The 27,891-nt window shown below is 31.5% G+C and overlaps 3 protein-coding genes and 1 pseudogene across 5 annotated transcripts; all 4 read right to left on the bottom strand.

Annotated features, from left to right (window-relative positions):
- Nucleotides 1–571: 571 nt before the first annotated feature.
- On the bottom strand, nt 572–4,111 carry LOC129871218 (receptor-like cytoplasmic kinase 176). Its single transcript, XM_055946106.1, has 6 exons — nt 3,957–4,111; nt 2,803–3,101; nt 2,500–2,635; nt 2,108–2,250; nt 1,893–2,016; nt 572–1,333 (listed from the first exon to the last, which is right to left on the bottom strand). The coding sequence occupies exons 1-6, from the start codon at nt 4,006–4,008 to the stop codon at nt 903–905; spliced, it is 1,185 nt and encodes a 394-aa protein (XP_055802081.1). The 5' UTR covers nt 4,009–4,111; the 3' UTR covers nt 572–902.
- A 9,893-nt stretch (nt 4,112–14,004) lies between these two features.
- Nucleotides 14,005–19,214, bottom strand: LOC129871544 (triosephosphate isomerase, cytosolic). Its single transcript, XM_055946485.1, has 9 exons — nt 19,080–19,214; nt 18,028–18,103; nt 17,233–17,356; nt 16,984–17,068; nt 16,733–16,865; nt 15,459–15,553; nt 14,915–14,993; nt 14,380–14,462; nt 14,005–14,266 (listed from the first exon to the last, which is right to left on the bottom strand). Exons 1-9 carry the CDS (start codon nt 19,116–19,118, stop codon nt 14,216–14,218), a joined length of 765 nt encoding a protein of 254 aa, XP_055802460.1. The 5' UTR covers nt 19,119–19,214; the 3' UTR covers nt 14,005–14,215.
- A 1,421-nt stretch (nt 19,215–20,635) lies between these two features.
- Nucleotides 20,636–22,177, bottom strand: LOC129871542 (actin-97-like; annotated as a pseudogene). The gene is made up of 3 exons (XR_008762268.1): nt 21,889–22,177; nt 21,083–21,694; nt 20,636–20,960 (listed from the first exon to the last, which is right to left on the bottom strand). The product of XR_008762268.1 is annotated as an actin-97-like (transcript).
- A 514-nt stretch (nt 22,178–22,691) lies between these two features.
- On the bottom strand, nt 22,692–27,433 carry LOC129871543 (triosephosphate isomerase, cytosolic-like). Of its 2 annotated transcripts, none has more exons than XM_055946483.1 (8): nt 26,453–27,433; nt 26,204–26,327; nt 25,955–26,039; nt 25,704–25,836; nt 24,237–24,346; nt 23,455–23,533; nt 22,922–23,004; nt 22,692–22,830 (listed from the first exon to the last, which is right to left on the bottom strand). In XM_055946483.1, exons 1-8 carry the CDS (start codon nt 26,469–26,471, stop codon nt 22,795–22,797), a joined length of 669 nt encoding a protein of 222 aa, XP_055802458.1. In that variant the 5' UTR covers nt 26,472–27,433; the 3' UTR covers nt 22,692–22,794. The 2 variants fall into 2 exon arrangements, with proteins under 2 accessions (XP_055802458.1, XP_055802459.1); XM_055946484.1 differs by having other exon boundaries at nt 24,237–24,331; nt 26,946–26,964.
- Nucleotides 27,434–27,891: the final 458 nt, after the last annotated feature.

The raw sequence follows: 27,891 nt of genomic DNA, 5'->3' as shown, positions 1-27,891 counted from the left end.
TAACAGAGATTCTGCTAATATTCGAAATGAAAGTTTTAATATCAAATATTGCCATATTCAGTGTATTTAGCTTAACAATAATTCCAATTCTTTTTCCATCCTTTTTTTTGGGTGGATAATCATGATGTCTGAATCAGCTTACACTTGTTATCAGCAATAGATAATTCCATCCATCCGAACTAGGACACATGAAAAGAAACCATCCAGTAGTTCGTCTCTGCGGAGATTTGAACAATATTTCTATTCTCTTACCACTAAGATTATAGGATTTCCCTTAAAAAGTGTGCATAATCATCGTATATTTATTAGGTTGGTGTAAATACTGAACGGAGGTAAGTTGCAAATACTCATCGAGTTGGTCTAACTCTTTCCTCTTTCCTTTTCTCAAAATCATGTCGGACCAACTATAAGATTCTCAAAAACAACTATACGTTAATCTCAAATAAATTCAGACTAGTTATATGAATTCTCACTGACCATGTTACTACATTTAAATTCATCTCAAACATGTATAAGATTCTCAAAAAGCAATACAAATATGTTTAAAAAGTCCTTTTCTTCACATCTTTGGCTCTCAAAAGATGAAAGGCTATATACAACAAAAGGCAATTTAGCATAGATGTGTTAGGAAAACATCAAAGTTAAATTTCCAGCTAGATCAAAATAACAACTGTAGATTGATCAGATAATTGATACAAATTTACAACATAGTTCCTAGGTTCTAAGATTCAGTCTAGTATCATAAGCATTTCTTCTCATAGGAACGTCCGCGAATTTGATCAATTACTCTTCATGCTCTGTCAACAGACATAGATATATGTTCACAAAGTAAGCTGTCCCGTCGTTTTATCTCAGTTCAGGTAGTGTGTATATGGTTAAAGATGTTGTAATTCATTCTCAATTCATGTAACAAGGGGAGAAGCAGCTGGCCTCGGATAAGACGTAGATTTTCTTCTTGAAGCTTCATCGGTGCAGGTTCCATCATGCTTCCTTTGTGTCGTTTCACGTTTGAGACTTCCTGGTTCGTTTAAGTTCTGAAGTTGCTCCAATGCCTTTACGACCTCGGGCATTTTGGGCCTGAATTTGGGTTCTAATGCCAGGCATTTGACTGCAAGAAGTGCTGCTTTCAGTGCTCCTTCCACTGAGTACTGACCTTCTATACGATGATCCATAATACGGAGGACTTTCCGTTTACTAGTAAGGAAAGGCTTAGCCCATTCGATTAGATTATGTTCCCCGTGGGGGCGGTTTTTGTCCATCACTCGACGGCCTGTCAGCATTTCTAGAAGAACAACCCCGAAACTGTATACATCACTTCTGGCTGTTATATGGCCTACACAAGTGAAGTGACAATCATCAGAGTAGAAAATGGTATATTGGGGCCAATGAACATGCAATTTATCCATTTTAGTAGACAAAGCTATCCATGGTGAATAAGCGTAAATGGATTAAATAAGAAGGGTTAAAGAACAGCAATAAACTCGAGGAGATTAATTTTTTGTTGAATAGGAATTATATAACAGAGCAAACCAAATAGCATTTCACTTCCAATTTCTTTCAAATCACATAGTATTGATCTTCTCGAGTAAGAAAGACTTTCACCTTGGACAAATCGACGACTATCAAGAACTAAAGAGAGGAGATAACTCTTAAGAGAAACATTACGATATATATATATATATATATATATATATATATATATATGTCAACGCTCAGATGGAGACAAATTTGGGTGTTTAGGGCCATGTTCGTACAGAGACAGTTAAAGAAGTAAATTGAAAATACAACAACGACGCAACAGCATACATGAAGGTAGAGAGGTTGTTTCCGATAGACCTTCGGCTCAATTAAAGCATAACAACAGTTAGGAGTAAATTGAAAATGTATATTACCTGTGGCCATATACTCGGGAGCAGCATAACCAAAGGTACCCATTACTCTAGTAGACACATGGCTTTTACCGTCGATTGGCCCATCCTTTGCCAATCCAAAATCAGAAAGCTTCGCATTGTAATTCTGTCAATTCATGGCATGGCAGATAATAAGAGGGCAACAGAAATATTCTGAAAACTTATAGAAGACTAAATTTCAAAGTTGTTTCACATACAGAATCAAGCAAAATGTTGGATGACTTGAAATCCCGATATATAACTTTAGCTTCTGGGCTGTGGAGATAAGTCAGTCCCTTAGCTGCCTCGAGAGCAACCTTCATCCGGAGATTCCATGATAGTGGTTGGAAATAAGTACTCCCTGTTCAATATGTACCAAAGGTTTAGTCATGACGTTATATGAACGATATTTATTGGATGTCCTCAAATCAGATGCGGATTCGAAGTTTATGGGTTCCTATAACAAACTGAGTTCACAGTCAAATATTTAGTAGATTTCTTATACATGGTTTAGAAAAAAACTATCGGGTTCCCGTGAATCCACATATCATACTGTGGATCCGCCCCTGACTCAAACACGGAATTATAGTTTTAGACAAGCTGTACTCACTTCTGAATAGATGATTTTCCAAACTTCCTCTTGGCATGAACTCATACACCAAAAGCCTGTGTTCGTCTTCTAAGCAATATCCGATCAACTTCACAAGATTAGGATGAGATAGCTGGCTCAGGTAAGTGATTTCCGCCTGTAGTTCAAGTTCACCGAGAAAAAAATTAATCAACTTATCAAGATCAAGAATTATAGAAACATGATCAGCTAACTACATTACGGCTAAATGATCTATCTTTAACAATTCCGATATGTCTTTAATATAACGATCATCGAAAAATTTAAAGGGAAGAGTTTATATACCAGCCATTCCTTGTGACCTTGAAATCCCTCTTGGTTCAATCTCTTTACAGCAATAACCAATCCAGTCCCTGGCCTTGCAGCTTTAAACGTATTCTCGTCTATCCAACCCTTAAATACGCAACCAAAACCACCTTCTCCCAACACACTATCTGGACGGAAGTTCCTCGTGGCTACTCGGAGTTCATTGAAACTAAAGCTTTTCAAATTCGACGATTCCAGAATCTCACTCTGGCTTCGAGGTGTCAATGGAGCCGATGAATATGAATGCCTACTACTCAACTCTCTTCCATCACTTGCTCCTGTTAAAAAAAATGGTTACTTATCTCTAATAATACCATTTCATTGATGGAATTAACCAAAATTTAGAATCTTCAACATAGTAATTGTCTACAACTACAAGAATGTTGAATTATGATAGCAACCTAAGCAAAATGTTGTACTGTTTTTTCCCTTTATTGAGCCAAGCTTAGACGCCTCTAATTCCACGGAATACCTGCTACCTCTCACTAACACAAGTACTGAGTAATCTCACAATAATTCGGAAAAATATCTTAGTATAAAAATATAACCTTTATATAGATCCACAAAATCTATATATAACTCAGAAATAGTTCCATAAACTTCATACAAATTTTCTCCCAATTAATCCTATAAAAACTAGAGACTATGGTTTTTACTATACAATTAGCTAGCGTCTGGCTAAAGATTTTGAATCAGATTTTGAAAATTCATTTTCAAAAATTATAAGTTTCCAAAAACAAAATTCTAAGTAAAAATGCATGTCGAAACACAAGTTCAAACTCCAAAAATATCAACTTCAAAACTCAAATTTTCAAGTTTCAAGTTTCAATTTCAAAATCTATAGCCAAATAGGAGCTAAAAAATGGAAAGAAATTTACCCATAAGTTTCCACAAATAGCATCCAAAAATTAAAAAAAAAATCCAAACTTTTCCAGTTCCATTAATTCTCTAAACATGTCCTAGCTAATTTAATTGAATCTAAAAGCACATATCCGATGCACTAAACTCTCGCTGTATACCAAACCACAGGTGTCTATTATACTGTTTCCACAGCTCAAACCCATAACTTTCCGATCACATGTCAGTGGATTAAAGAACTGAAAATCAAAAACAGATAAAATTAAAAAAATTACCAGCATGAAGAGGACTTTCTGCTTTAATTCGAACACTGAAACAAGAACCCATTAAAATTGAAGAACCAAAGGTTCAATCTTTGTAAGAAAGAAAACTCTTAACAAAATAATGAATAGTGATTGAATTGATTCTTTGGTTTTTTTTTACATATATATAAAAGCCAAAATAGAGTAAGTGTGAACAAAGAGAAATGTACTTTATATATATGTTGGGAAAAAAATATTGGTACTTTGTTGGGTTGGCTTTCACGAGAATCTCTTGTAATAAAAAAAAGAACTTTCACAAATGGCCAAAATCTACAAAAGGTTACTTTGACCTTTCCTCCTGTCTAGTCAATCTCATATTTATTCTTATGTAATCCCTCTGTTCGTTTCAATTTATGTGACATAATTATACATATTTATATATTTATAAATTATTTAAATTAATATTTTAAATTTCAAATTATTATATATCTTTTTTTAGAATTGACTAAAAAAATTGGGTTATATAAATTTGGAGAGTGGATGTTGGATATGTGTATTTTATACAAGTGACAAAAATGATCCTTATATTTTGGGATATGTATGAAATTGTCCCTTAAATATAGTATTGAGATAATTTGATCTTTTAAGTATCTAGAAAGATGATATCTATCACTTAAGTCATTTACTTTTATTACTTCGCTTTGGTGTTTGCATATTTTTTAAGAAATAACAGTTAATATGAGTATTTTTAAATTTTATGTCAAATCTAAAATAAATAAACAAATTAAAAATGGATGAAGTAAATATTTGCAAATTATCATTAACTTTCAAGTAGATGAAGAAGTTAATCAAGGCTAATGACATCAGTTGTTGGATATTAACCTTTTCGAGAAATGTAAGATCGTATAAATACGATCCTCATTTTGAAATCATAATTGATTGGATCATTATTTTATAGATTTTCTATCACAAACTCATTTCAATATATCCTAAAAACTTATAAAATATCGATCTTAGTCAATCAATAGAAAAATGATTGGCTAGATCATGTACTTAACTTTGGAATTGAATCTATTTCTATGCTTCATTCCTAATAAAACCGCAAATAAATCTATGAAAATTGTGAAGGAATTTTTTTTAACTAGAAACATCATAGAAGTCCCATCAAATATCAAAAATTACAAAATTGTACTAAACTCCTAAAGTAGATAAAAATAGCTGACACTACACTCTAAAGGACTCCATCGGACTTTAAAATATACTAAAAATAGCAAAAAAATCCAAAAAAAAAATACATCTTTAAATGTGAATTCATATTAGACTCTCTTTTTTCTTTGAAATTTGGGGTTCAATCCCTTCTCAAATTAAGTGTGTGCATCAAGCTGTACTTTTTTCTGTTTAAATCTAACAATTAAAACAATAAAAAAAAACTACTTTTACAAACTTAAAGGATCAAAATTATTTAAAAAATTTATATAAGGGATCATTTTGAACTAATCTCCAAATATAAGGTACTATTTAGCTTTTATTTTAAATCCTTTAAAGCTCATCTACTTTTTTAGTGCGGCCTAAGGTTTTTTTTATTTATTTTGGCTGCTGGCGCTGTGCAACTTGTACAAGAAGACAAACGTGTGTATTTATTGCACCTATTTTCATAAAAAAAATAAAAATAATTTCTAGAAGTATACTCGAACTATCCGTCTCAATTTATATGAAGTTATTTAACGTAGCATAAAATTTAAGAAATTACTTATATACATCACCTTTCTCAAATCTTATTTGTAGTAGTTAAGAGTAAAGCCTGAATATACATAGTGTATTTGAGTTTTGAATATGAACTATTATTTTTCGATAGAAAATGTTTGTCTATGCAATGTAAATTTAATTAATTGAATTTTAATAAGGATATCAAACGAAAAATGAAAAAAAAAAATTGGAATCAAAGTGCAGTTATTGATGGTGGAGACTATATTTATGTTTTGTGTTCCTTTGGGCATTGGACAGCTAAATTTACTCAATAACAATCAATGTAGCGTTGGATAAGAGATTAAAATGTTGTTTGGTATGGGATATAATAAATAAAATTATTTATGAATTGAGCTATTTTGTTGGATTAGTTATTCTATTATTTATATGAATAATTAATTTTATTATTTTAGTAAATATAGTGTGAAAAATAATTCATGTCTAATTAATACTTTCTTCGTTTAATTTTACTTATCATGTTTTAATTTATAAAAGTCAATTCAATTAATTATTGGAGTTAAATTAAATTAGATTAATTTAATATTTTAAATTTAGATGATCGAAGACTATATTAAAAATATAATAAGTTATAATTTTTTCATAATAATATGATAACAAAATGCATTTTTAAAATGTTAATCAAAATTTATCTAATTTGATTCTAGAGAAGTGAAAATAAATACTCTCTTCCTTTAAAAAAATGACTTAGTTTGACTTGACACGAAATTTAAGAAAATAAATAAAAAAATTTAATTTTGTTGTTTTAAATTAATGTTATGTTAAATATATCAAAATATATTTTAATTGTGTTGCCTTAATATGTCACGTAGCAAGTTGAAATTAAAATATTATCAAAAAAAAGAGGTACAAAACTAAAGAAAAAAATGGGTCATTATTTTTTAAACGAAGAAATATATATATATATATATATATATATATATATATAATATGTTTTTGCATGATGTCTTATTAGGTGCTTAAAGTCAATTGGTTGCAAATAAGGTAGCACAATTATGCTATTTCACTCCATGTGTAAAGCTTGAAATTTTAATGGAGACAAAATATTTGTATAAATTATATGTGTAGGGGGTTATGTGTTGCCTTTTTATCAAGAAAGGAAGAGCAAACAACACATTTTTTTTTCCATACGTAAGTGTTGACATAACGGTAACGTAATATATGACATAAAATGTTTCAAATAATTACTATTACAAAAATATGTATATTTTCAGTATAAAATATTAAAAAATATTTTAATAAAAATCAAATAGCTTTTATATAATAATAGATAGAAAAACAGTTTTATGAGATAAGCTTAAAATTGAATGACTTTTTACTATGGATGAAATTTTCGCAAATATAATCTTTCGGGAAGTATTTAAATTAGCCGTTTTACGTTGAAATGATTGAGATCTCTTTATTATTAATTAAATATCTTAAATTTAAATTATTGAAAATAAAATTTTAGCTCTGTTCTCAAAAAAAAATCATTCAATACACAAATTCAAATATAATTGAATTTCAATATAAATATCAAACATCAAACTAGAAACAAGAAATACTACTCCCTCCGTCCTAATTTACGTGACATCTTTCGAATTTTAAAATTAAACAAATTTATTTTTTATCATATTTTTTTCGTATATCTTTCAAATATTTTCAATTGTCAATTGATATGAACCTGTAGTATTTTTTACATAGTTTTTAAATGTAGAAAAAAATATTATTTTTTTATAAATATTTCATATCTAAATTAACAATTAAATTTAAAATATTTTATTCTTAAAATTTAAATTATGTTACATAAATTAAAACACACAGAAAATATTATTATAATTATAAAAGTGTCCATGTGCATGTATTTTTGAAAAGGCTAGGTCAAACTGAACTGGCAAAAATTAGAAAAAGGAAAATTCATCCACAAATTGCCAAACTAGTAACTAGTCTGATGTGACTTAAAAGTCTCTAAACAAATATATTCTTTCAGCTTCAATTTATTTAATTTTAATATGACGCAAAAGATAAGAAGGTATTTTTTTTTATTTTGTACTATCGTACTTATTCAGTTTAAAAAATAAATAAATAATTTATCATTGACTTTTTTATTTATGTTTATTATTCTCTTCATTCACTTTTAACATATCAAGATTGTATCTTTAACAATAATTATTTATTTTTTAAGATCGAACACTAAATTTTAATTAATATGGTATTATGATTAAATATTCATATCAAACATTATTTTTTAATGGACGTTAAAGTTTAAAATGAACAAATAAAAGTGAATGGAGAAAGTATTAACTATAGACATTTTTTCAGAACACTGAGTTTGTTATATTTGAAAGTAACTCATTAGAATTGATATTTTATTTATTACTCCTTAGGGCATTTCAAATTCTAACACCAAATTTGATATAAATCAACTCCAATTTACTGTATCAAATTTTACACCAAAAAGAATTTTTTTTTCTCTCTCTTCATTATTATATTATTATTTCTTATTTCATATTATTTTAAATTATAGTCTATTAATGTAAAATTATCTTATATCATAATTTTTTAAATAATATAAATTGCTAGCAAATATTACATATTATACATAATAATGGATAATACAAATAAAAGTGAAATCATTAATGAAATATAATTAAATAAACACTATACAATTAAAAATTTTATTTTAAGTTCTACATGAATATTCAACTTTCAAAATCACTACAGTGCTCTCATAAATGCTCTATTAATGCATTACGTAGTTCAAAGTGAGCTTCTTTGTCCTTAATTTTTTTATGTCGTGCAAGTTTGTTGCTAGTTTATTGAATGTTTATTATTTCGATAATTCTAAAGTACATTGTATTATTTATCCACCAATTTATATTTTTGCATATTTAATTTTTATCAAAGTTAATTGTACTTATATCCAATTCAAATTTATAGTAGAATTAACATAAATTTAATTTTAAAAAATTCAAGTAAAGGAAAATAATTTAAAAAATTAAATTTTTAATCTAAAATTAATATTATAAATATATTACGTAAAAATAATAAAATATTTTAAATAAAACATATAATTTATACAATGTTTAATTAAAAGTATTATATAATAAAATAATAATAAAATATTTAAAAAATACATTTGGTGTGATGAATAGTGTAACATCAAATTTGGTGTTACGCTGTTTATACACTAAATTTGGTGTAAAATTTGAAGTGGGTCGGAAATGGCAGTATAAATTAGTTTTTTTTTTTTTTTGGTGGTTATAAGTTGGAACTTTATAGTTCAATTTTATTGGAACACAAGTACATCGAATTCTACAATACATGGGAGTTGACCCTAACAATCTCCTTATGTCATTCACGGGCCCAAAAAAATAATAATCAATTTTAGGTGTCGTTTAATTTCAAGTTTTCAAATATTTTTGATAAATTATATTTGGGAGAAATTTTAGTGAAGTTTAATCATGCGTTTTATCATAAACTTTCTCAAGTTTTGATGAATTTCAAAAAATATTATTTTGTACCTATAAGTTTTAAAAATTGTTAAAAATACTCATAAATTTGAGATATCATTTTATAATGAACATGTTCCGGTAAAAAAAATAAAAAATTATAACATAATTGATAAAAATCAAAAACAACAAAATAACATTATAGGCAAGAGCAATACATTAATCGAATTAAAAACAAATTATTCTTTTTCTCAATTATCGTCACTCAAACTATTTTTTTCTGGAAGAGGTAATACCAAACTATTTTTTTTTATAAAAACTTGGTTGATCATATTAAAGGAGTAAGGTGGTAGATAAATATTTCGTTGGAATTAATAAATGATTAATGTTTTTATAAAATATAAAAATTTGAGTTATTTTTAAATTTTTAAAACTTCTCAAGTTCTCAAGTTTTAGTTTATTTTTTTTCAGAACTTGCCAACTTGGAGATTTTGCTAAATATATTTGCCAAGTAATTATAAATTATATGTACAAATACAAGTTTCTAAATATTTTTAAAAAAAAATTCAAAAACTATTTGGGCCAAACGCTCACTTAGATTTATCATATGGATACTCTACACTCCAATCAAACTATATATCATTTAATATATTCTTATTTTATCCTTTTTTTCAATCTTAAAAAAATGAATTCTTGACTTTATCCTATTGGCAGCCTGGCAATGACATTTTTTTTGGCTGTTCATTTACTCTATCATTTTTTTTTAAAAAAAAATAATTACTCTATTTTATTGAAAGAAAACCTCTTTATTATAGCAGCTAAAAAAGTAACTTTAATATGAAGGAAAAATTTTAAAACGTCCACATTGCATAAAGTGTTCTTTAACCTTAATCTAATTCTACTTTTTTGTTCATGTAGAATATTAAATAACAGTTTAAAAGATAGTAGCAATTCAATATCTAACTATAATAATTTTTCATACTAGAAACTTTTGACTTTGATAAGAAAATAGTTTAATTAAACAGGGACAATATTCTTATTCACAATTGGACCCTTTTTGTTACTATAGCAAACAAAAACAAGTTCATTTGACTTTCTTACATCCAAGAGATATTCTTATGTTTCCCATTTGGTGTTCGTACTCATATTAAAGTTTAATTAATCTGAATTCATATTACATTGAGCTCATTCGGAGGAAGTATTTTCTACTAAATTTTTTTTTTATACTCGTGGCTCCAAATCGAGTTCTTTGATTAAGAAAAAACAGTCTCATTTGTTGCACTACATCTAAGGGTGTGTATTGGTCGATCCAGTTCGGTTTTAAGTATTATCCGTTCGGGTTATTGATTTTCAATTTTTAAATATATTAAATCGATAATCAAACCGATAAGATACTTGTTATCGATTTTTGATTTATCGATTTTTGGTGTTTAACGGTTCAATTTTCGATTTAACCAATAAGAAAATTCTTTCAAAATAAATATACGACTTCTCCAACAATTTTCGAAATGAAAAGGAAAAAGAGTTTCTTAAGAACATGTTTGGAAAGCCACGATGTAATTGAGATTGGTGTAATTGGATGTAATTACATTTTTTGGCATATTTGGTAGACCAAGTAATTACTTGGTAAGAGAAAAATTGGTGCAATTGAAGGAGAGTAATTACACTCTTTAATTTCTAAAGGAGGTAAAGAATTGGTGTAATTACATGAGCTTTTTTAAATTCTTCTTTTATTTATATTTATATTTTTTCATTTTAATTTATTTTTTATTTCTACTATTTTAAAAAAATATTTTTATTATTCTAATATTTTTTAAATATTTATTTTTTATTTTTTATTTAGATTTCATTTCATTCTCATTCTCAGTCTTTACTTTTTTCATTCCATGAAATTTTCATATTATTTATTTATTTATTTATTTATTATTCTATTTCTTTTTTAAAATAAATTTTTTAGTATTCTAATTTTTAACATCACGAGTTACGTACGTTGCGTTAAAATTTGATATAAGAGCATTATGTTAAATTTTTTATTTTGAATTTAGGATTTATGTCATATTTTCAATTTCATTTGTTTTAGTACTATTGAGTTGATATTTCACATTGCAAACCATTTGTTTTTTAGTTAAACTTGATAGATTATTTTTTTGTCAAATGTTATATTAACATTTTTGTCAAACATACATTTCATGATGTTCATAAAAATCTTATACCTTAAATTATTTAAAATATACTAATTTAAATAATATAAATAAAATATTTTTAATAATATTAGTTGAGAACATATGTTTATTAATTAATATTTAATTTATATCATTTATAAATATCCTTATTTGTCTAATGTAAATTTTAAATTTAGAAAATTAACTTTTATTTTTAAAAATTTAATATAACCTTGTAATTACATTTGTGCAATCAAACAGAACAATTGTAATTACATTGTTGCAAACAAATAGACCATCGTAATTACTAGACTGTATAATTACTAGGGTAGTAATTACACAAATTCCAATTACCAGGTGACTTTTCAAATAGACCCTAAGGAAAAAATTCAAATGCTCATCAAATTTAACCCCAATTGGGATGAAATAATTTCCTAATTGTTTACCAGCGAAGTCGATTTTTTTTGAGAACGTGGGTATGGAGAAGAGAGGAAATCAAAAAAGGGAGAAAAAGAGAAGTAAAAAAAAGAAGAGAGAAATCAAACTAACTTACAACCCTAGCCGTCGCCTAACCCTTGCCGTCGTGGTTGCAACTTTCAAACTGTAGCCATCGTTCTTAATTCTTTAGGTTTTGAGTTTTGACTTTGTGAACCTAAAATCGCAAAGCCTTAAGGGTAAATACAATGTGAACTATGAAGTAGTGTGATGTGTGAATTGTGTAAGGCACTGATAGTATGATATAATGATTATATATTTCTATTAATATTTTTTGTTTGATATTTGTGTATGAGTAAATATTAAAATAGTAAATTATTAGTCTTAATGGATTATCGATTTACCCAATAACCCAATATTAAAAATCAATACCGAACCGATAATTCAATAATTTTTTTTAATAAAACCATTAAATAACCATAAACCCAATAACCCAATAACAATAAACCAATAACACTTTTTTCAGTTTGATTTATCGATCGATTCGATTTTTGCACACACCTAACTACATCCTTTAGTGGTCATCCAAGAGATATTCATGCAAACCTCAAAAGGTGTGTTCTTTCCCTTTCAATTTTTATGACATAGTCTAATTGGACAGAAGTTTAAAAAATAAAGAAGATCACAAGGCCGTTTCCTCAATCAATACGCATGGGACTCAACACTCTCCCACACATCATGTTGGTCAATAACATAATACCTAGCCTAAATAACAATTGGAGTGTAAATGACATAATACCTAGCTTAATATTAAAAAACATAATAACAAGGATCAATGAGTGTAATACCCCAAAAATTAGTTCACGAGAAAAAGACTGTCCAAGACCATAACTCATTCCCTCAATCACATGGATCGGATCGTAACCATTGTTAACATGTCATGAGATTTTCATGATCGGTAGAAGAGTATGCCGGTTAAGGTTAAAACGAAAAATTTAAAGTTAAATTATTTTCAAATATAAAAAAGATGTTACTATCATATATTTTAAAAAAACGAGAGTATAAGAAAATAATGTCACAGAATCTGCATTTTAGGACCATATATATGTTTGTGAAGGAAAATGAAGTCAACTGTCATGTGAACTGATAACACCTTTGTCGTAATGAAAAACAGAAATATCATCAATTGACTTGGAGGTCTCATGTTCCTTGTTTTTCGAGGAATCAACTTTTCAAGATATTGGAAATCTTCACTTTCAAACTATAGCATTTAATTCATTCATTGAACATAATGTTGGTTTGGATATCTATATATATGTTGTCAGTATATAGACAATTTCCACACCAGCCATCACGTGTACGTTTCCCAAGAGGGAAAAAGACCTATCGTCACAATAATCCAATGTAATTCTACGAGTAAAATCTGAAAAGAAGAGAGTGTACATAAATTTGACTCTACCTTGAAAAGTAAGATAGATTTGTTGTCTGAAATAGACCTTCAATTCAAGAAAAAGATAGGAAAAAAAAAAGGAAGACCAATAGTCACATCCAACTAAAATATAAAGTTGAAGATCTATAGAAAACGAACAACAAATCTTATTTCTTATCCTAATAAAATAGATGATAAAAGGAATGTAAGGGTAACATATCCATACAATAATACTTTTCCAATCGGCCAATACTTAATACTATCCATAAGCATCTTACTTCCATAATATATACTCCGTTTCAAATTACATGTCGCAATATTTTTTCTGAGATTCAAAGTAATATGAATTTTGACTCACATTTTAAAATGTATTTTTTCATCTTGTTAATATAAGAAAAACTACAATTTATAGTATTTTCTGTATAATTTTTAAATATTTTAATTTTAATTTTAAAATGCCAATTAATCTAGTCTAATTAAACTTTAAAATTTAATTAAATTAACTCTCGAGAAACAAAAACATAAGCGAATATTTTAAAATGGAGGGAGTAATCAGAAAAAGACTAGGAACTAGTGATTGCGAAATTGCATAGACTGTCACAAATTAGTGAACCAAGATATCTAGAACCAAAACCAACTAGAATGATTTAGTCTAAGATGATGTGTTTGACGTGACTGGAAAATGTTCACACAAACACCAAGGGAATTTTTTTTTTCCAAACATAAGAAAATGACAAAAAAGCATTTTTACGTATGGAGAATAAATGACTTTGATCACACCAAACACACAAATACTAACTACTCCATTAACTATCACCAATCAAGGGATTTTCCACCAAAAGAATACTAGACATAGGGTATGTCATTAGATGCACATTTTAATTTTATTAAACCATTTTGTCGCAGCCAAAAAAGAAGTAGGGCAGTGCAATGTACGTCAATTTTATTGTACATGTAATGTAAATTTCAAACTGCAACAAAGAGTACACAAGACATTGACTTGATGATACAAGTCTACTGCATTGTAAGTCCTAGATCAAAAACTGCAAAATTCAAGTCGTGTGCAAGACCTTAGGCGCTTTTCTTCACCTCAGCAGCCTTGATGATGTCAATGAATTCCGGCTATAAAATACAGAAAGGAAACATTAAGGATAAAGCATTTATCATCCCTTATTCATTATTTATTAAGCCAAGAAGAGCCAGAAGAAAGAAACTCCAGAGTATTTTTCACATACCTTCAAAGAAGCACCACCAACAAGAAAACCGTCAACATCTGGCTGTCCACCCAACTCCTTGCAGTTTGCACCGCTTACAGATCCTGCACGAGCAATTAGTACAATTCAGTTACTTGGTAAAAGCAAATTGGAAAATGATTGTCCTGTTTATGAAGTGGATTACATACTGAAGAACAAGTTTTGCATGTAGTTGGCTGACTATTTAGTCATTTTGCAGCCAAGTTTTATTATGGTTACAAAAGTTAGTTTTTAGTTACGTATTTTACCATGCACCAAATACTTTTGAGTCCAACTTCATAAAATTCTGGCTATAATGCTTGTCATCCATTACTGTTAAACATGTACCAGAGTTACTTTCCTTGAGAAGCCAAGTATAAAGCGTCCAGCAAGAAATGAAGTTAATCTTATCTCCCATAAACGTGTGGAATGTTGGAAAGAACTTCTCAAAATTTTAATGCTGACACATGGATGATAAATGAACAGAGAAAAGCATCAGATTATTTGGATAAAATTGATAGCATCCAAAGAACATTACCTCCATATATGATCCTAGTTGAAGCAGCCACTTCAGTGCTAACATTTTCTTGAAGCCATTTCCTCAATTCAGCATGTACCTGGAATGCAGAAATCAACCTTAAAATAAAATTGCTAAAATTCGTATCAAATAAAAGATCTGGGATGTGCATTCATTATTTACATCAAAGTAAAGATGTCATGAAACCACAAAATAACATAATCTATTAACTGCAAAAAGACTAGGAGAAACTTGCAATTCTATCTCGAAATTACTACTCAATTGGTTGATGTAGAAGTAAAGAACACTTTAGATAATTGGTTAACACAGATTGGCTTCTCAATTCCTCTCCCACACCAGCAAAAGAACCCAGGACAAAGCCTAGAAAAAATATGAGAGAAGATATTTGTAATCTAGTGTAATGGAAAAAAATAAACATGAAAAATAGCACCTGATGTGATCAGTATAAAATCACTGATACAAACATTCCAGGTCTAGATGAAATTCAATATAGATCTAGAGGAAGTTGACTGAGCAAATGAAACAAGCTGGACAATCAACTTACTTCCTGGGCTTGTGCAGGGGTTGCAACCTTTCCAGTACCAATAGCCCAAACAGGCTCATAAGCTAACACCACCTTCGACCAATCTTTTACTCGCTCTGCAATGAGATGAACTGAAAACAATTAGATGAAGGATGACAAAATCGATTGCTGGTTGCTCTTTCAAAAATTTACGTCTGTTGTTTCATTTTATGTGACAGTATTCTAGAGGCCATGGTGTTGAAGATGTTAATTTGACTTGCATACTATTACGATGGTGGAAGAAAATATCAAAGAAGTGATTGAAAAGAGGGAAAACATCATATCACGTTAAAATGTGAAATGTTTAATGAACTTTTGATGATGTTGGTGTCTGGGAAGTTTGCATGCATCTAGACCATTTTGCCAATACCCAATACTTTCCACAACCACAGTTACAAGATCATTCTACTGCCAAGGCCTAGGCACAACGAAAGAAATCACCTAGCAACTCTTGTTTTGAATAGGATTTGAATAAATTAATGAATTAAATTCTTGAAAGTCATGAAAGATGGTCAAAACTGGGCGCAAAAAGAAAGCGCCAATGTCTGTTGGAGCTATAAGTGCAACTAAAGTGAGGGCTTTTAGCAAAGTAGAGCCTCAATGAAGAATAAAACAAAAAAACAAAAATGAAACTAAACACAAACAATAATTATTTCAGTAACAGCATGAAAATACTGTAAGCTATGCATTATTTGTTGTGCCCTTAAGATCAAACCTATCTGTGATGGTCCGCACGCCTTTACACCTTGAAGTTGACATTAAAGTGCCAATGAACCAAGGTGAAGCCCACAACCTGGGTTCTGTGAGTTTCAAGCTTAAGCGCTCTTTAAGCAAGCCTTTAACGAAATTCCAGTGAAAGTTTAAATGGTTTGAGTAATATTTTATTTACAAAATCTTGAAATCTTCAAATGGTACAAATCGACATCGCATGCATGAACAATAATACCGAGTTGTCACTCCCAACATACACTAGGAAGCCTCCATAAGGACTCACAAAATACAAATAAAAAGATCTATTAATTTTAGTTCCTTTCCCTGTTATATTCAATTGATTTACTTCATTCTTTTTCATTTTACCTTTTTGTTTCTTAATAAACCTCATCAATCCATTTATTTCTTCATGCTTCCCATTTCCATGCTGACACTAAATATCACATTAAAAGTGGATGGCATACTAATCAACATAATATCATTGAGTCACATCCTAGATAGAAAATAACAGTCCATGAAGTAAGAAAGCATTTTGATAGGTCTACCTGCAATAGCCTTCGTTTGTGCTGCAACAACATCCATGGTAGATCCTGATTCTCTTTGTTCAAGAGTCTCCCCAACACATGCAATTACCTTCAAACCTTGAGAAATAGCATATGCTACCTTGTCTCCAACAAACTGCAATCAGCCGTTAACAAGTAAAAAAATTGTAAAATATAACACTGTTTCAGCTCAGTGATTAATAACTACATTGAGGGTATAACAGAAATCAGCAGTTTTATATGAAATAGCTTACCTCGTTTGATTCACCTAAAAGGGCTCTCCTTTCAGAGTGACCCAAAATGACCCAAGGAATGCTCAGATTAACAAGCATCTCAGCACTGCACAGAGAATAACAATCAGCTTAGAATAGATTATTAAACTAGACCACAATAATTATCTAAGTGTCACCTCTTTCCTCAAGGTGCAGGCCCAAACACTTACCAGCTAGATATATCGTCTTTCCCCAAGTATAACATGGTACACAAAAAGAACAGTAACGCACCTAACTTCACCGGTGAAAGCACCCCCTTTCTTAACCCAACAGTTTTGGGCAGCAACATGAAAATCAGGTCGCAGCACATCCTTGACCAGAGGAAGAAATACAAATGGAGGGCTCACAACAACCTCTGCAAGAACAGAAAGTTGCTAATGTGTTATGCAAAACTAACATCTTATCCAAACATATCTATAGCCCAAATAAAAGCACATGAAGAACTTGAAGGATGATTCAACTACATTGTTGTCACTCAACTGTTTAAGCATATCCTCATCTGTCCAAGTCCAGTTTGTGTGAATATGAGAGCAACAATATATTGGCAAATGATAATATATTTCAGAAAGAATTTTTTTTCCATCAAATAAATAGTGACCGAGTCTTCAAATTAGTAGACAACATTAAAAAGCTTTATGCAATAGTCTCCACCAACTCCTCATATAGATGATGTAATAAGTAGAACATGATTCTTTTGTTCCTTCAGTCGTTAAATAATCAGATGAGAGAAGCATAAACATATCTCTAGAGTCAATGCTGATCAAGTTTTCTGTCTGATATATATGATGTTTAGAAGAATGGATATCCTCAAATTTTATATTTTTGATGTAGATATCATTTACTACAACATTACAGTAAGTTACAACCAGAAATTCATATATATTATATTCGTTTGTCTTAGGGGCATAGTGGAGTGGATGTGGACATCCTAAAATGATTGTCCAGATATTTTCACACACCAGCTCCAACCAATCCCACCCAAAATTATATATTTAAAAACATTACTCATGCGGAAAATTCACTTACCAACAACATCTTGTGATGGCACTTGACCAGCATTGAGTGTTGATATTATCTTCTTGATTTCTTCACTGGTTCCATTCTGCATTGCATTCGTTATTAGAGCTAAATCATCTATCAATTACCAAATATTATAAAGGCTTCTACCAAGCAACACTTGATCACTGGTGGATCCACTTGTGAACCATAACATAGTTGAAAAAGTTTTCTTAAGACATAAATTTTTATTTAAAATCACAGATACACCTCTAGGCTTGACTACTACATACCACCGTGGCCGGGGTAGCTACCTATATAGGCCATATATTACTTTGTATACACAGAGAGTGACCTTTCAGTTTGTTTTTGTTTTTTTGCTCTTTTTTGTGTGTTCTTATTGATTAGCAATTGAAAATTATTCAATAAACAGTATACTTCTAAATAAATGGATCCAATTTCATACAGATCGATTTACTCTTATTCCTCCACTTTAAGACAATCCATAGTAAGAAAATGATTGAGATCCAAAACAACAACAACAACAAAAGCTTATTTCCAGCACAATACACGTTTTCGCTGAGAAAAACATAAGATCGAGATCCAAATTGTTAAACTAACAGTTGTAATCAGATCGGTAAGCCAAAAAACAGTACAACTAACTAAATAAATTGAATATAAAGCTACTAGAACTGCTTCTCAAGCTTGAAATTACTATCGATTCAGAAAACAAACGAGATTTCCAAAGGAAAAAAAAAGAGTAAGATAGCGTTATTCAGAAACTCGCTCGATTACAATTTTCCGAAATGGTTAATTAAGAAGCTAAGGCTACGATGAACTCAAAGGATCAGCACACTAACAATTTTAATCAGATCGGTATTATTAACAATTTATGCCTAAAAATCTGTATTAATAACTAAATAAATTGAACATAAAGCAATTAAAACCGCCTCTCAAGCTTGAAAAATACTATCTATTCAGAAAACAAAGAAAGTAAGAAGGCGTTATTTGATCGATTAATATTGAACGATGAAGTAACAAAACTAATAATAAGTTCAGCTATGGTAGATTCGGAAGCTTACGCATTTCCAGTTGCCGCCGACGAAGAAAGTTCTGCCCATTTTTTACGATGAACTGGAAGGATTCACGAGAATTGTACAGCAAGAAATGAGATCTAAACTTTTTGTGTTTGTGGTATTGAGATGAGGAAGCCAGAGGATTTTATATAGTGGGCATGTCAGCCTCGGAGTTGTCACTCACGCCTGTGATTTTAAATGACTAAACTACCCCATTCTAATATGTTACTATAAATATTCATTTCATAAAAAAGTACGGTGCAACGGATGTTGTATGGGTTGTTCGTTTCTTATTTAAAGATTATGAAAAAAATATTAATAATAAGTATTTTTATTAAATGAGATTTATGTGTTATAATAAATCAAACTCTAATGTAGATATTGATATTGAATGAAAAAAATTAAATTAAAATATTTATAAACATAAAATAATGTCAATTTTTTTTGAATAAACTAAAAAAGAGAATATATAACATAAAGTATACTTAAATGTGATAAAAATGCTTGTGTCGTAGTTATTTATTTTCGTGTAAAAATATGATGTATATTTATTTATTTTGTGTAAATATTGAATAAAATTTTATAAAAATATTGTCAGAGTGACTTGTGACTCAACACCAAAGGGGCTATAGAGCCCGTTTGGATTGGCTTTAAGTTGGTCAAAACCAACTTAAAGTTCTTTTTTAGCTTTTGAACGTGTTTGCCTAATACTGACTTTAAGCCATAAAGTTCTTAAAGTCAGTCAAAAATGAAAAGTTAGGATTCCTAACTTTTTTTTCCAAAGTGCTTAAAGTCATTTACTTTGACCATGGAAATTACTTTTATATCCCTTATATTTTAACTAAATACTCAAACTACCTTTTTTTATTCTTTTAACCCTAAAATTCACATCATAAGCACTTTTATCCAAACACTCAACTGCTTTTATTTATAAAAATAACTTTCAGCACTTCAAAGTTCTAAAAGCACTTCATACATAAAAGTTACTTTTTTTAAGCTCATCCAAACGGGCTCTATAAGCATATACTATTTTAATTTCTTTATCTTTTTCATAGTTTAATTTTTTATATTTTAACTCGTGAAAAGTTGTACTATTTTGATTATCATCCCTCCATTTTATTTTTTCTGAAAAATATTGAAACTCAAATTATTTTAGATACTTTTCAAAGAAAAAAGGCAAATTCATTTTCCATAAAATATCTAAAACGAGTTTTTTATGTGAATATTCGAATAGCATATACTTTGAAGATACCCAGGATTATATTAGTCATTTTAGAAAGTAGATGAACCATTTTATTTTTTACCTCGTGCCAAAGGAGCTCAATGTTTTTTTTTTAACTTGTATTACAGTACACAGAAATCTTAGGCATCACAAAAAGTGGGCGTACACCAGCAGATTGCATCCACAAGCTTTTCCTCCTCCTTTTTTTTAAATTTTTTTTTAATGGTTTTGGTATTATTACATATATTAAATCCACAAGTGACTTAATTTATAATACAAAATTTGAGATGGTTTCCTTTTATTTAGTTCCGAACAAACTTAACTTACCATAGTGAAATGATTTAATGAAGTAAAAATATAATATATATAAACGCCAGAGGCGAGTAAGATTTTACCAATCTTTAGCTACTGTAAAATGGTGCTGGGAGGGGAGGTAGGCACACAAGAAGGAACTCCTTTGTCCTCTCAATATCTTCAATCCAACATGAGAACAAAAAATACAGAAAATAAAGCTAGAATATACTGCAATTGCATTTCTAATCCAGTAGGAAATAAGAAGTATTTTTCCTTTTCACCAACATTTGTCAATCTTGGAAAAATTAGAAGCACTTTCTGTGGATAATAGAAGGATCAGATTCGTCATACTCTGCCTTTGCAATCCACATCTACAGAAAAGAAGAGAAGCAGAAAAACACCATCAGAAAACTGTCGAGCTTCTAAGTACGATAGACAACAGAAAAAAAAAACTTATAATTATTAGGAGGGAGGAGGAAGAGGTGACGTAAACCTGCTGGAAGGTGCTGAGGGAAGCCAAGATAGAGCCTCCAATCCAGACACTGTATTTCCTCTCTGGTGGAGTCCACCACCTTAATCTTCATGCTGCTAGGAGCCAATGCAGTAATTTCTTTGCTCATTCTATCAACAATACCAGGGAACATGGTAAATCCACCACTGAGCACAATGTTTCCATGGTCTTTTCTGATATCCACATCACATTTAATGATAGAGTTGTATGTAGTCTCGTGGATTCCTGCAGCTTCCATTTCAATCATTGAAGGTTGGAAAAGAACCTCAGGACACCTGAAACGCTCAGCACCAATGGTGATCACCTGCCCATCTGGGAGCTCATAGCTCTTCTCAACAGAAGAGCTGGTCTTTGAAGTCTCGAGTTTCTGTTCATAGTCAAGAGCTATGTAAGCAAGCTCTTCTTTCACGTCTCTGACAATTTCCCGCTCAGCTGAGGTGGTGAACGAGTAACCACGTTTGGTGAGGATCTTCATCAAACTATCAGTGAGGTCACGACCTGCCCAGTCAAGACAGAGAATGGCATGTGGAAGGGTATACCCTTCATAAATTGGGACAGTGTGGCTGACACCATCACCAGAGTCCAAAACAATACCTGTGGAGAAGAAAAAGAATAAGTAGCAATAACTAGACTGATAAGAACCATGTCAAAATTACAAGGTTATAAGTAATCATATCTACAAAGCATCACATAAATGCAAGATCTTTTCATGATAGAAGCATCAAGAAACTTGAGAGACATCAGTCGTATGGAATAAATATGCTGATAAAGAAGGAGAATTTTCTTACCGGTGGTACGACCACTGGCATACAGTGAGAGCACAGCCTGACTAGCAACATACATATCTGGGGTATTAAAAGTCTCAAACATAATATGGATCATCTTTTCACGGTTAGCCTTTGGGTTAAGAGGGGCTTCAGTTAGGAGGACAGGATGCTCCTCAGGGGCAACACGAAGCTCATTGTAGAAAGTATGATGCCATATCTTCTCCATATCATCCCAATTGCTGACAATTCCGTGCTCAATTGGGTATTTAAGAGTTAAAATGCCTAGCTGCGGTGTCAAGCTCATATCCTCTGCCTCTTTCTTGAAAAGAAACTATGCCTGATAAGGCGAATAAAGACTCATCTTCTTTCATATCATGTGTGTCAGAAGCATCAAATGATGTTTTATGAGGTGGGGGAATCTTAATCCAATGCCCTAAGCTCGTGGTGACAGAATGCTGTTATGTCCCTGGAGAGTGCTCCCCCAGGAGTTATGTGCCCGGAGTTCTGTCCCTGGCCCTTTCACCTTCCACGAACCAGAAGCATGAAAGATGGGATCTAGCATTTTAGAAGAAAGTCTTTCTCTTTATTGATGTCGAACTTCATCTGCCTTGTAGCGATGAAAAGAGATTCCCTTAGTCTTTGCCCAGCTCTTCTTCCAGGGAAACAGTCTTTGATAGCGCTCTTGCCCGACTTTTCGTGATTTATGCCTTAAGAGAATCAGGAGATATTTAATAGTTTGGGTCGAGCATCTAATCTTATTAAGAGTTGTCCTTGGCATACAGTGAGAGCACAGCCTGAATAGCAACATACATATCTGGGGTATTAAAAGTCTCAAACATAATCTAGACCATCTTTTCACGGTTAGCCTTTGGGTTAAGAGGGGCTTCAGTTAGGAGGACAGGATGCTCCTCAGGGGCAACACGAAGCTCATTGTAGAAAGTATGATTCTCCAGCAAATCCCGCCTAGATAATAAACCATTTATCAACCCTTATTCATTGTTTATTAAGCCAAGAAGAGCCAGAAGAAAGCAACTCCAGAGTATTTTTCACATACCTTCAAAGAAGCACCACCAACAAGAAGACCGTCAACATCTGGATGTCCAGCCAACTCCTTACAGTTTGCACCGCTTACAGATCCTGCACGAGCAATTAGTACAATTCAGTTACTTAGTAAAAGCAAATTGGAAAATGATTGTCCTGTTTATGAAGTGGATTACATACAGAAGAACAAGTTTTGCATGTAGTTGGCTGACTATTTAGTCATTTTGCAGCCAAGTTTTATTATGGTTACAAAAGCTAGTTTTTAGTTACATATTTTACCATGCACCAAATAATTTGAGTCCAACTTCATAACATTCTGGCTATATGCTTGTCATCCATTACTGTTAAACATGTACCAGAGTTACTTTCCTTGAGAAGCCAAGTATAATGCGTCCAGCAAGAAATGAAGTTAATCTTATCTCCCATAAACGTGTGGAATGTTGGAAAGAACATCTCAAAATTTTAATGCTGACACATGGATGATAAATGAACAGAGAAAAGAATCAGATTATTTGGATAAAATTGATAGCATCCAGAGAACATTACCTCCATATATGATCCTAGTTGAAGAAGCCACTTCAGTGCTAACATTTTCTTGAAGCCATTTCCTCAATTCAGCATGTACCTGGAATGCAGAAATCAACCTTAAAACAAAATTGCTAAAATTCGTACCAAATAAAAGATCTGGGATGTGCATTCATTATTTACATCAAAGTAATGATGTCATGAAACCACAACAACAACAACAACAACAACAACCACCCAGTGAAATCCCACAACATGGGGTCTGGGGAGGGTAGAATGTACGCAGACCTTACTCCTACCAAGGTAGGACGGCTGTTTCCCGGAGACCCTCGGCTCAGTAAAAGCATAAATGCATAAAAAAATGTTAGATAAGAATAGGAACTTAAAAGCTTTATTAGAAAAACAACAAACAAATAACGAATAGATAACAAATAAATACAAATAAATAACAAAATAACATAATCTATTTACTGCAAAAAGACTAGGAGAAACTTGCAATTCTATCTCGAAATTACTACTCAATTGGTTGATGTAGAAGTAAAAAACACTTTAGATAATTGGTAAACACAGATTGGCTTCTCAATTCCTCTCCCACACCAGCAAAAGATCCCAGGACAAAGCCTAGAAAAAATATGAGAGGATATTTGTAATCTAGTGTAATTGAAAAAAATAAACATGAAAAATAGCACCTGATGTGATCAGTATACAATCACTGATACAAACATTCCAAGTCTAGATGAAATTCAATATAGATCTAGAGGAAGTTGACTGAGCAAATGAAACAAGCTGGACAATCAACTTACTTCCTGGGCTTGTGCAGGGGTGGCAACCTTTCCAGTATCAATAGCCCAAACAGGCTCATAAGCTAACACCACCGTCGACCAATCTTTTACTCGTTCTGCAATGAGATGAACTGAAAATAATTAGATGAAGGACGACAAAATCTATTGCTGGTTGCTCTTTCAAATATTTACGCCTGTTGTTTCAATTTATGTGACAGTATTCTAGAGGCCATGGTGTTGAAGATGTTAATTTGACTTGCATAATATTACGATGTTGGAAGAAAATATCAAAGTGATTGAAAAGAGGGAAAACATCATATCAAGTTAAAATGTGAAATGTTTAATGAACTTTTGATGATGTCGGTGTCTGGGCAGTTTGCATGCATCTCGACCATTTTGCCAATACCCAATACTTTCCACAACCACAGTTACAAGATCATTCTACCGCCAAAGCCTAGGCACAAGGAAAGAAATCACCTAGCAACTCTTGTTTTGAATAGGATTTGAATAAATTAATGAATTAAGTTCTTGAAAGTCATGAAAGATGGTCAAAACTAGGCGCAAAAAGAAAGCGCCAATGTCTGTTGGAGCTATAAGTGCAACTAAAGTGAGGACTTTTAGCAAAGCAGAGCCTCAATGAAGAAAAAAACAAAAAAACAAAAATGAAACTAAACACAAACAATAATTATTTCAGTAACAGCATGAAAATACTGTAAGCTATGCATAATTTGTTGTGCCCTTAAGATCAAACCCATCTGTGATGGTCTGCACGCCTTTACACCTTGACGTTGACATTAAAGTGCCAATGAAGCGAGGTGAAGCCCACAACCTGGGTTCTGTGACTTTCAAGCTTAAGCGCACTTTAAGCAAGCCTTTAACGAAATTCCACTGAAAGTTAAAATGGTTGAGTAATATTTTATTTACAAAATCTTGAAATCTTCAAATGGTACAAATCGACATCGCATGCATGAACAATAATACCGAGTTGTCACTCCCAACATACAGTGGCGGACCCAGGATTTTTAATAAGGGGGTTCAAAATCTGAAAAAGTAGACTCACGAACTAGCCGAAGGGGCTTCGACATCTACTATTTATACATAAAAAAATATTTTAACCATGTATAAATAGTATAATTTTTCGCCGAAGGGGGTTCGGATGAACCCCCTAATTACATGCTAGATCCGCCCCTGCCAACATACACTAGGAAGCCTCCATAAGGACTCACAAAATACAAATAAAAAGATCTATTAATTTTAGTTCCTTTCCCTGTTATATTCAATTGATTTACTTCATTCTTTTTCATTTTACCTTTTTGTTTCTTAATAAACCTCATCAATCCATTTATTTCTTCATGCTTCCCATTGCCATGCTGACATTAAATATCACATTAAAAGTGGATGGCATACTAATCAACATAATTTCATTGAGTCACATCCTAGCTAGAAAATAACAGTCCATGAAGTAAGAAAGCATTTTAATAGGTCTACCTGCAATAGCCTTCGTTTGTGCTGCAACAACATCCATGGTAGATCCTGATTCTCTTTGTTCAAGAGTCTCCCCAACACATGCAATTACCTTCAAACCTTGAGAAATAGCATATGCTACCTTGTCTCCAACAAACTGCAATCAACTGTTAACAAGTAACAAAATTGTAAAATATAACACTGTTTCAGCTCAGTGATTAATAACTACATTGAGGGTATAACAGAAATCAGCAGTTTTATATGAAATAGCTTACCTCGTTTGATTCACCTAAAAGGGCTCTCCTTTCAGAGTGACCCAAAATGACCCAAGGAATGCTCAGATTAACAAGCATCTCAGCACTGCACAGAGAATAACAATCAGCTTAGAATAGATTATGAAACTAGACCACAATAATCATCTAAGTGTCACCTCTTTCCTCAAGGTGCAGGCCCAAACACTTACCAGCTAGATATATCGTCTTTCCCCAAGTATAACATGGTACACAAAAAGAACAGTAACGCACCTAACTTCACCGGTGAAAGCACCCCCTTTCTTAACCCAACAGTTTTGGGCAGCAACATGAAAATCAGGTCGCAGCTCATTCTTGACCAGAGGAAGAAATACAAATGGAGGGCTCACAACAACCTCTGCAAGAACAGAAAGTTGCTAATGTGTTATGCAAAATTAAGATCTTATCCAAACATATCTATAGCCCAAATAAAAGCACGTGAAGAACTTGAAGGATGATTCAACTACATTGTTGTCACTCAACTGTTTAAGCATATCCTCATCTGTCCAAGTCCAGTTTGTGTGAATATGAGAGCAACAATATATTGGCAAATGATAATATATTTCAGAATTCCTTTTTCTCTTCTTTCCTTTTCTCATCTTCTTGTTTCTTTGTTCTCTTTTGAATCAAAAAGTTTTCCAAAAATAAAATCCCTACCCCACAAAAATAGAAGTAATATCTACGTACATTCAATCCTCTTCAAACCCACTTATATAATTATACTGGATATGGTATTGTAAAATTAAAACAAAGAGAGAACAATTCAACGTTTGAGTGTGATTTAAGAGCTATGTTCAATAATAAGTTCATCATATGGCTCGGGTTCTTTTGATGGATGAACCATTTGGACTCATTTGATTTTATAAATATAAGAGACTCGCGGCAACATAAAAGGCCATTAGAAGCATAATCATGAGTAATTATCTTCTTGTTAAAAACTGCATACAATAGACTCTGACCCTATCTTAAAACTCACGCATAGTGAAAACGTAGTACATCGAGCTCTTTTTTATCTTTTGGGTGAGAGAACTTCATTTCAAAGGAGCCAGAGTCTCTTGGAGTATGGACAAAACAGAAGGCCTACATGCACAAAGCACAACCTATTATAAAACACAATACACTAAATTTGGAATCTGTGTTACTTGGAAAAAAAAACACTGTCAAATACAAAGAAAAGAACAACTAAGAACTGGTCTGTCCAAGAAAACATAATAATCAGTGTATCCAAACTCAAATCATGTCACTTGTGCAACACCATTCATAGCTTCAACTGCTAAAGATCCATCCTGCACAATGAGTGGGGGGTGGGGGGCCATCTTAATAGCTACTCCATTTCTTGATTTTTATGAAACTTAAATGAATGGAAATAAAAGATTATTGCTTCTTTGCATCTTTCTGCTTGATTCCATCTACACTTTCTATAGGAGGCAGAGTCTGCAATTCAACGATAGATCCAATGTTATATAAGCAATATGAAACAAGAGGAAGAGAAGACACTAGGATGAAGCAAAGAGAAAGTATGAGCTTGTAAATAGATGGTATATGGATTTATACAAGATAAAGAATTCCTAGAAGATTACATTTAACTAATACCAAGATCTTTCGTATAAAACACTCGATTCATCTTACAATAGAATGTTATGTGCCCGTCAAAGCCTTCCAACCTCAACAATCCTACAGGAATCTCAAATAGCAAAATATATGAAGGACACTGTTTTAGCCTTCATATCAACTCAACTCCAGCCTAATATAAAGGAGTTTTTGCCAATTAACCAGAAAGTAGTCCCCCAGTCTTTGGTTGTTGCTATATGATAACAACAACAACATTCTTAGTGTAATCCCACTAGTGGGCCTGGGGAGGATAGAGTACGCAAACCTTACCCCTACCTTGAGCGGTAGAAAGGTTGTTCCCGGTAGATCTT

Source organism: Solanum dulcamara, chromosome 10, assembly GCF_947179165.1.
Source record: "Solanum dulcamara chromosome 10, daSolDulc1.2, whole genome shotgun sequence".
NCBI classification, from domain to species: Eukaryota; Viridiplantae; Streptophyta; class Magnoliopsida; order Solanales; family Solanaceae; genus Solanum; species Solanum dulcamara.
This window is presented reverse-complemented; position numbering and strand designations above follow the sequence as displayed.

Bases quoted from the DNA above. Each gene is read 5' to 3' on its own strand.
- LOC129871218 (XM_055946106.1), bottom strand. From the start codon at position 4,008: ATGGGTTCTTGTTTCAGTGTTCGAATTAAAGCAGAAAGTCCTCTTCAT. The intron at 2,251-2,499 runs GTGAGTACAGCT...CATATTGAACAG, and splicing joins GGAAAATCATCTATTCAGAA to GGAGTACTTATTTCCAACCA. The intron at 2,017-2,107 runs GTATGTGAAACA...ATGAATTGACAG, and splicing joins CCAACATTTTGCTTGATTCT to AATTACAATGCGAAGCTTTC.
- LOC129871544 (XM_055946485.1), bottom strand. From the start codon at position 19,118: ATGGGCAGAACTTTCTTCGTCGGCGGCAACTGGAAATGC. The intron at 16,866-16,983 runs GTAAGCTATTTC...GGCTGATTGCAG, and splicing joins TTTTAGGTGAATCAAACGAG to TTTGTTGGAGACAAGGTAGC. The intron at 14,463-14,914 runs GTAATGTTCTTT...TTGCTCGTGCAG, and splicing joins AACTAGGATCATATATGGAG to GATCTGTAAGCGGTGCAAAC.
- LOC129871543 (XM_055946483.1), bottom strand. The intron at 26,040-26,203 runs GTGCGTTACTGT...TTCTCTGTGCAG, and splicing joins GCTTTCACCGGTGAAGTTAG to TGCTGAGATGCTTGTTAATC. The intron at 23,005-23,454 runs GTAATGTTCTCT...TTGCTCGTGCAG, and splicing joins AACTAGGATCATATATGGAG to GATCTGTAAGCGGTGCAAAC.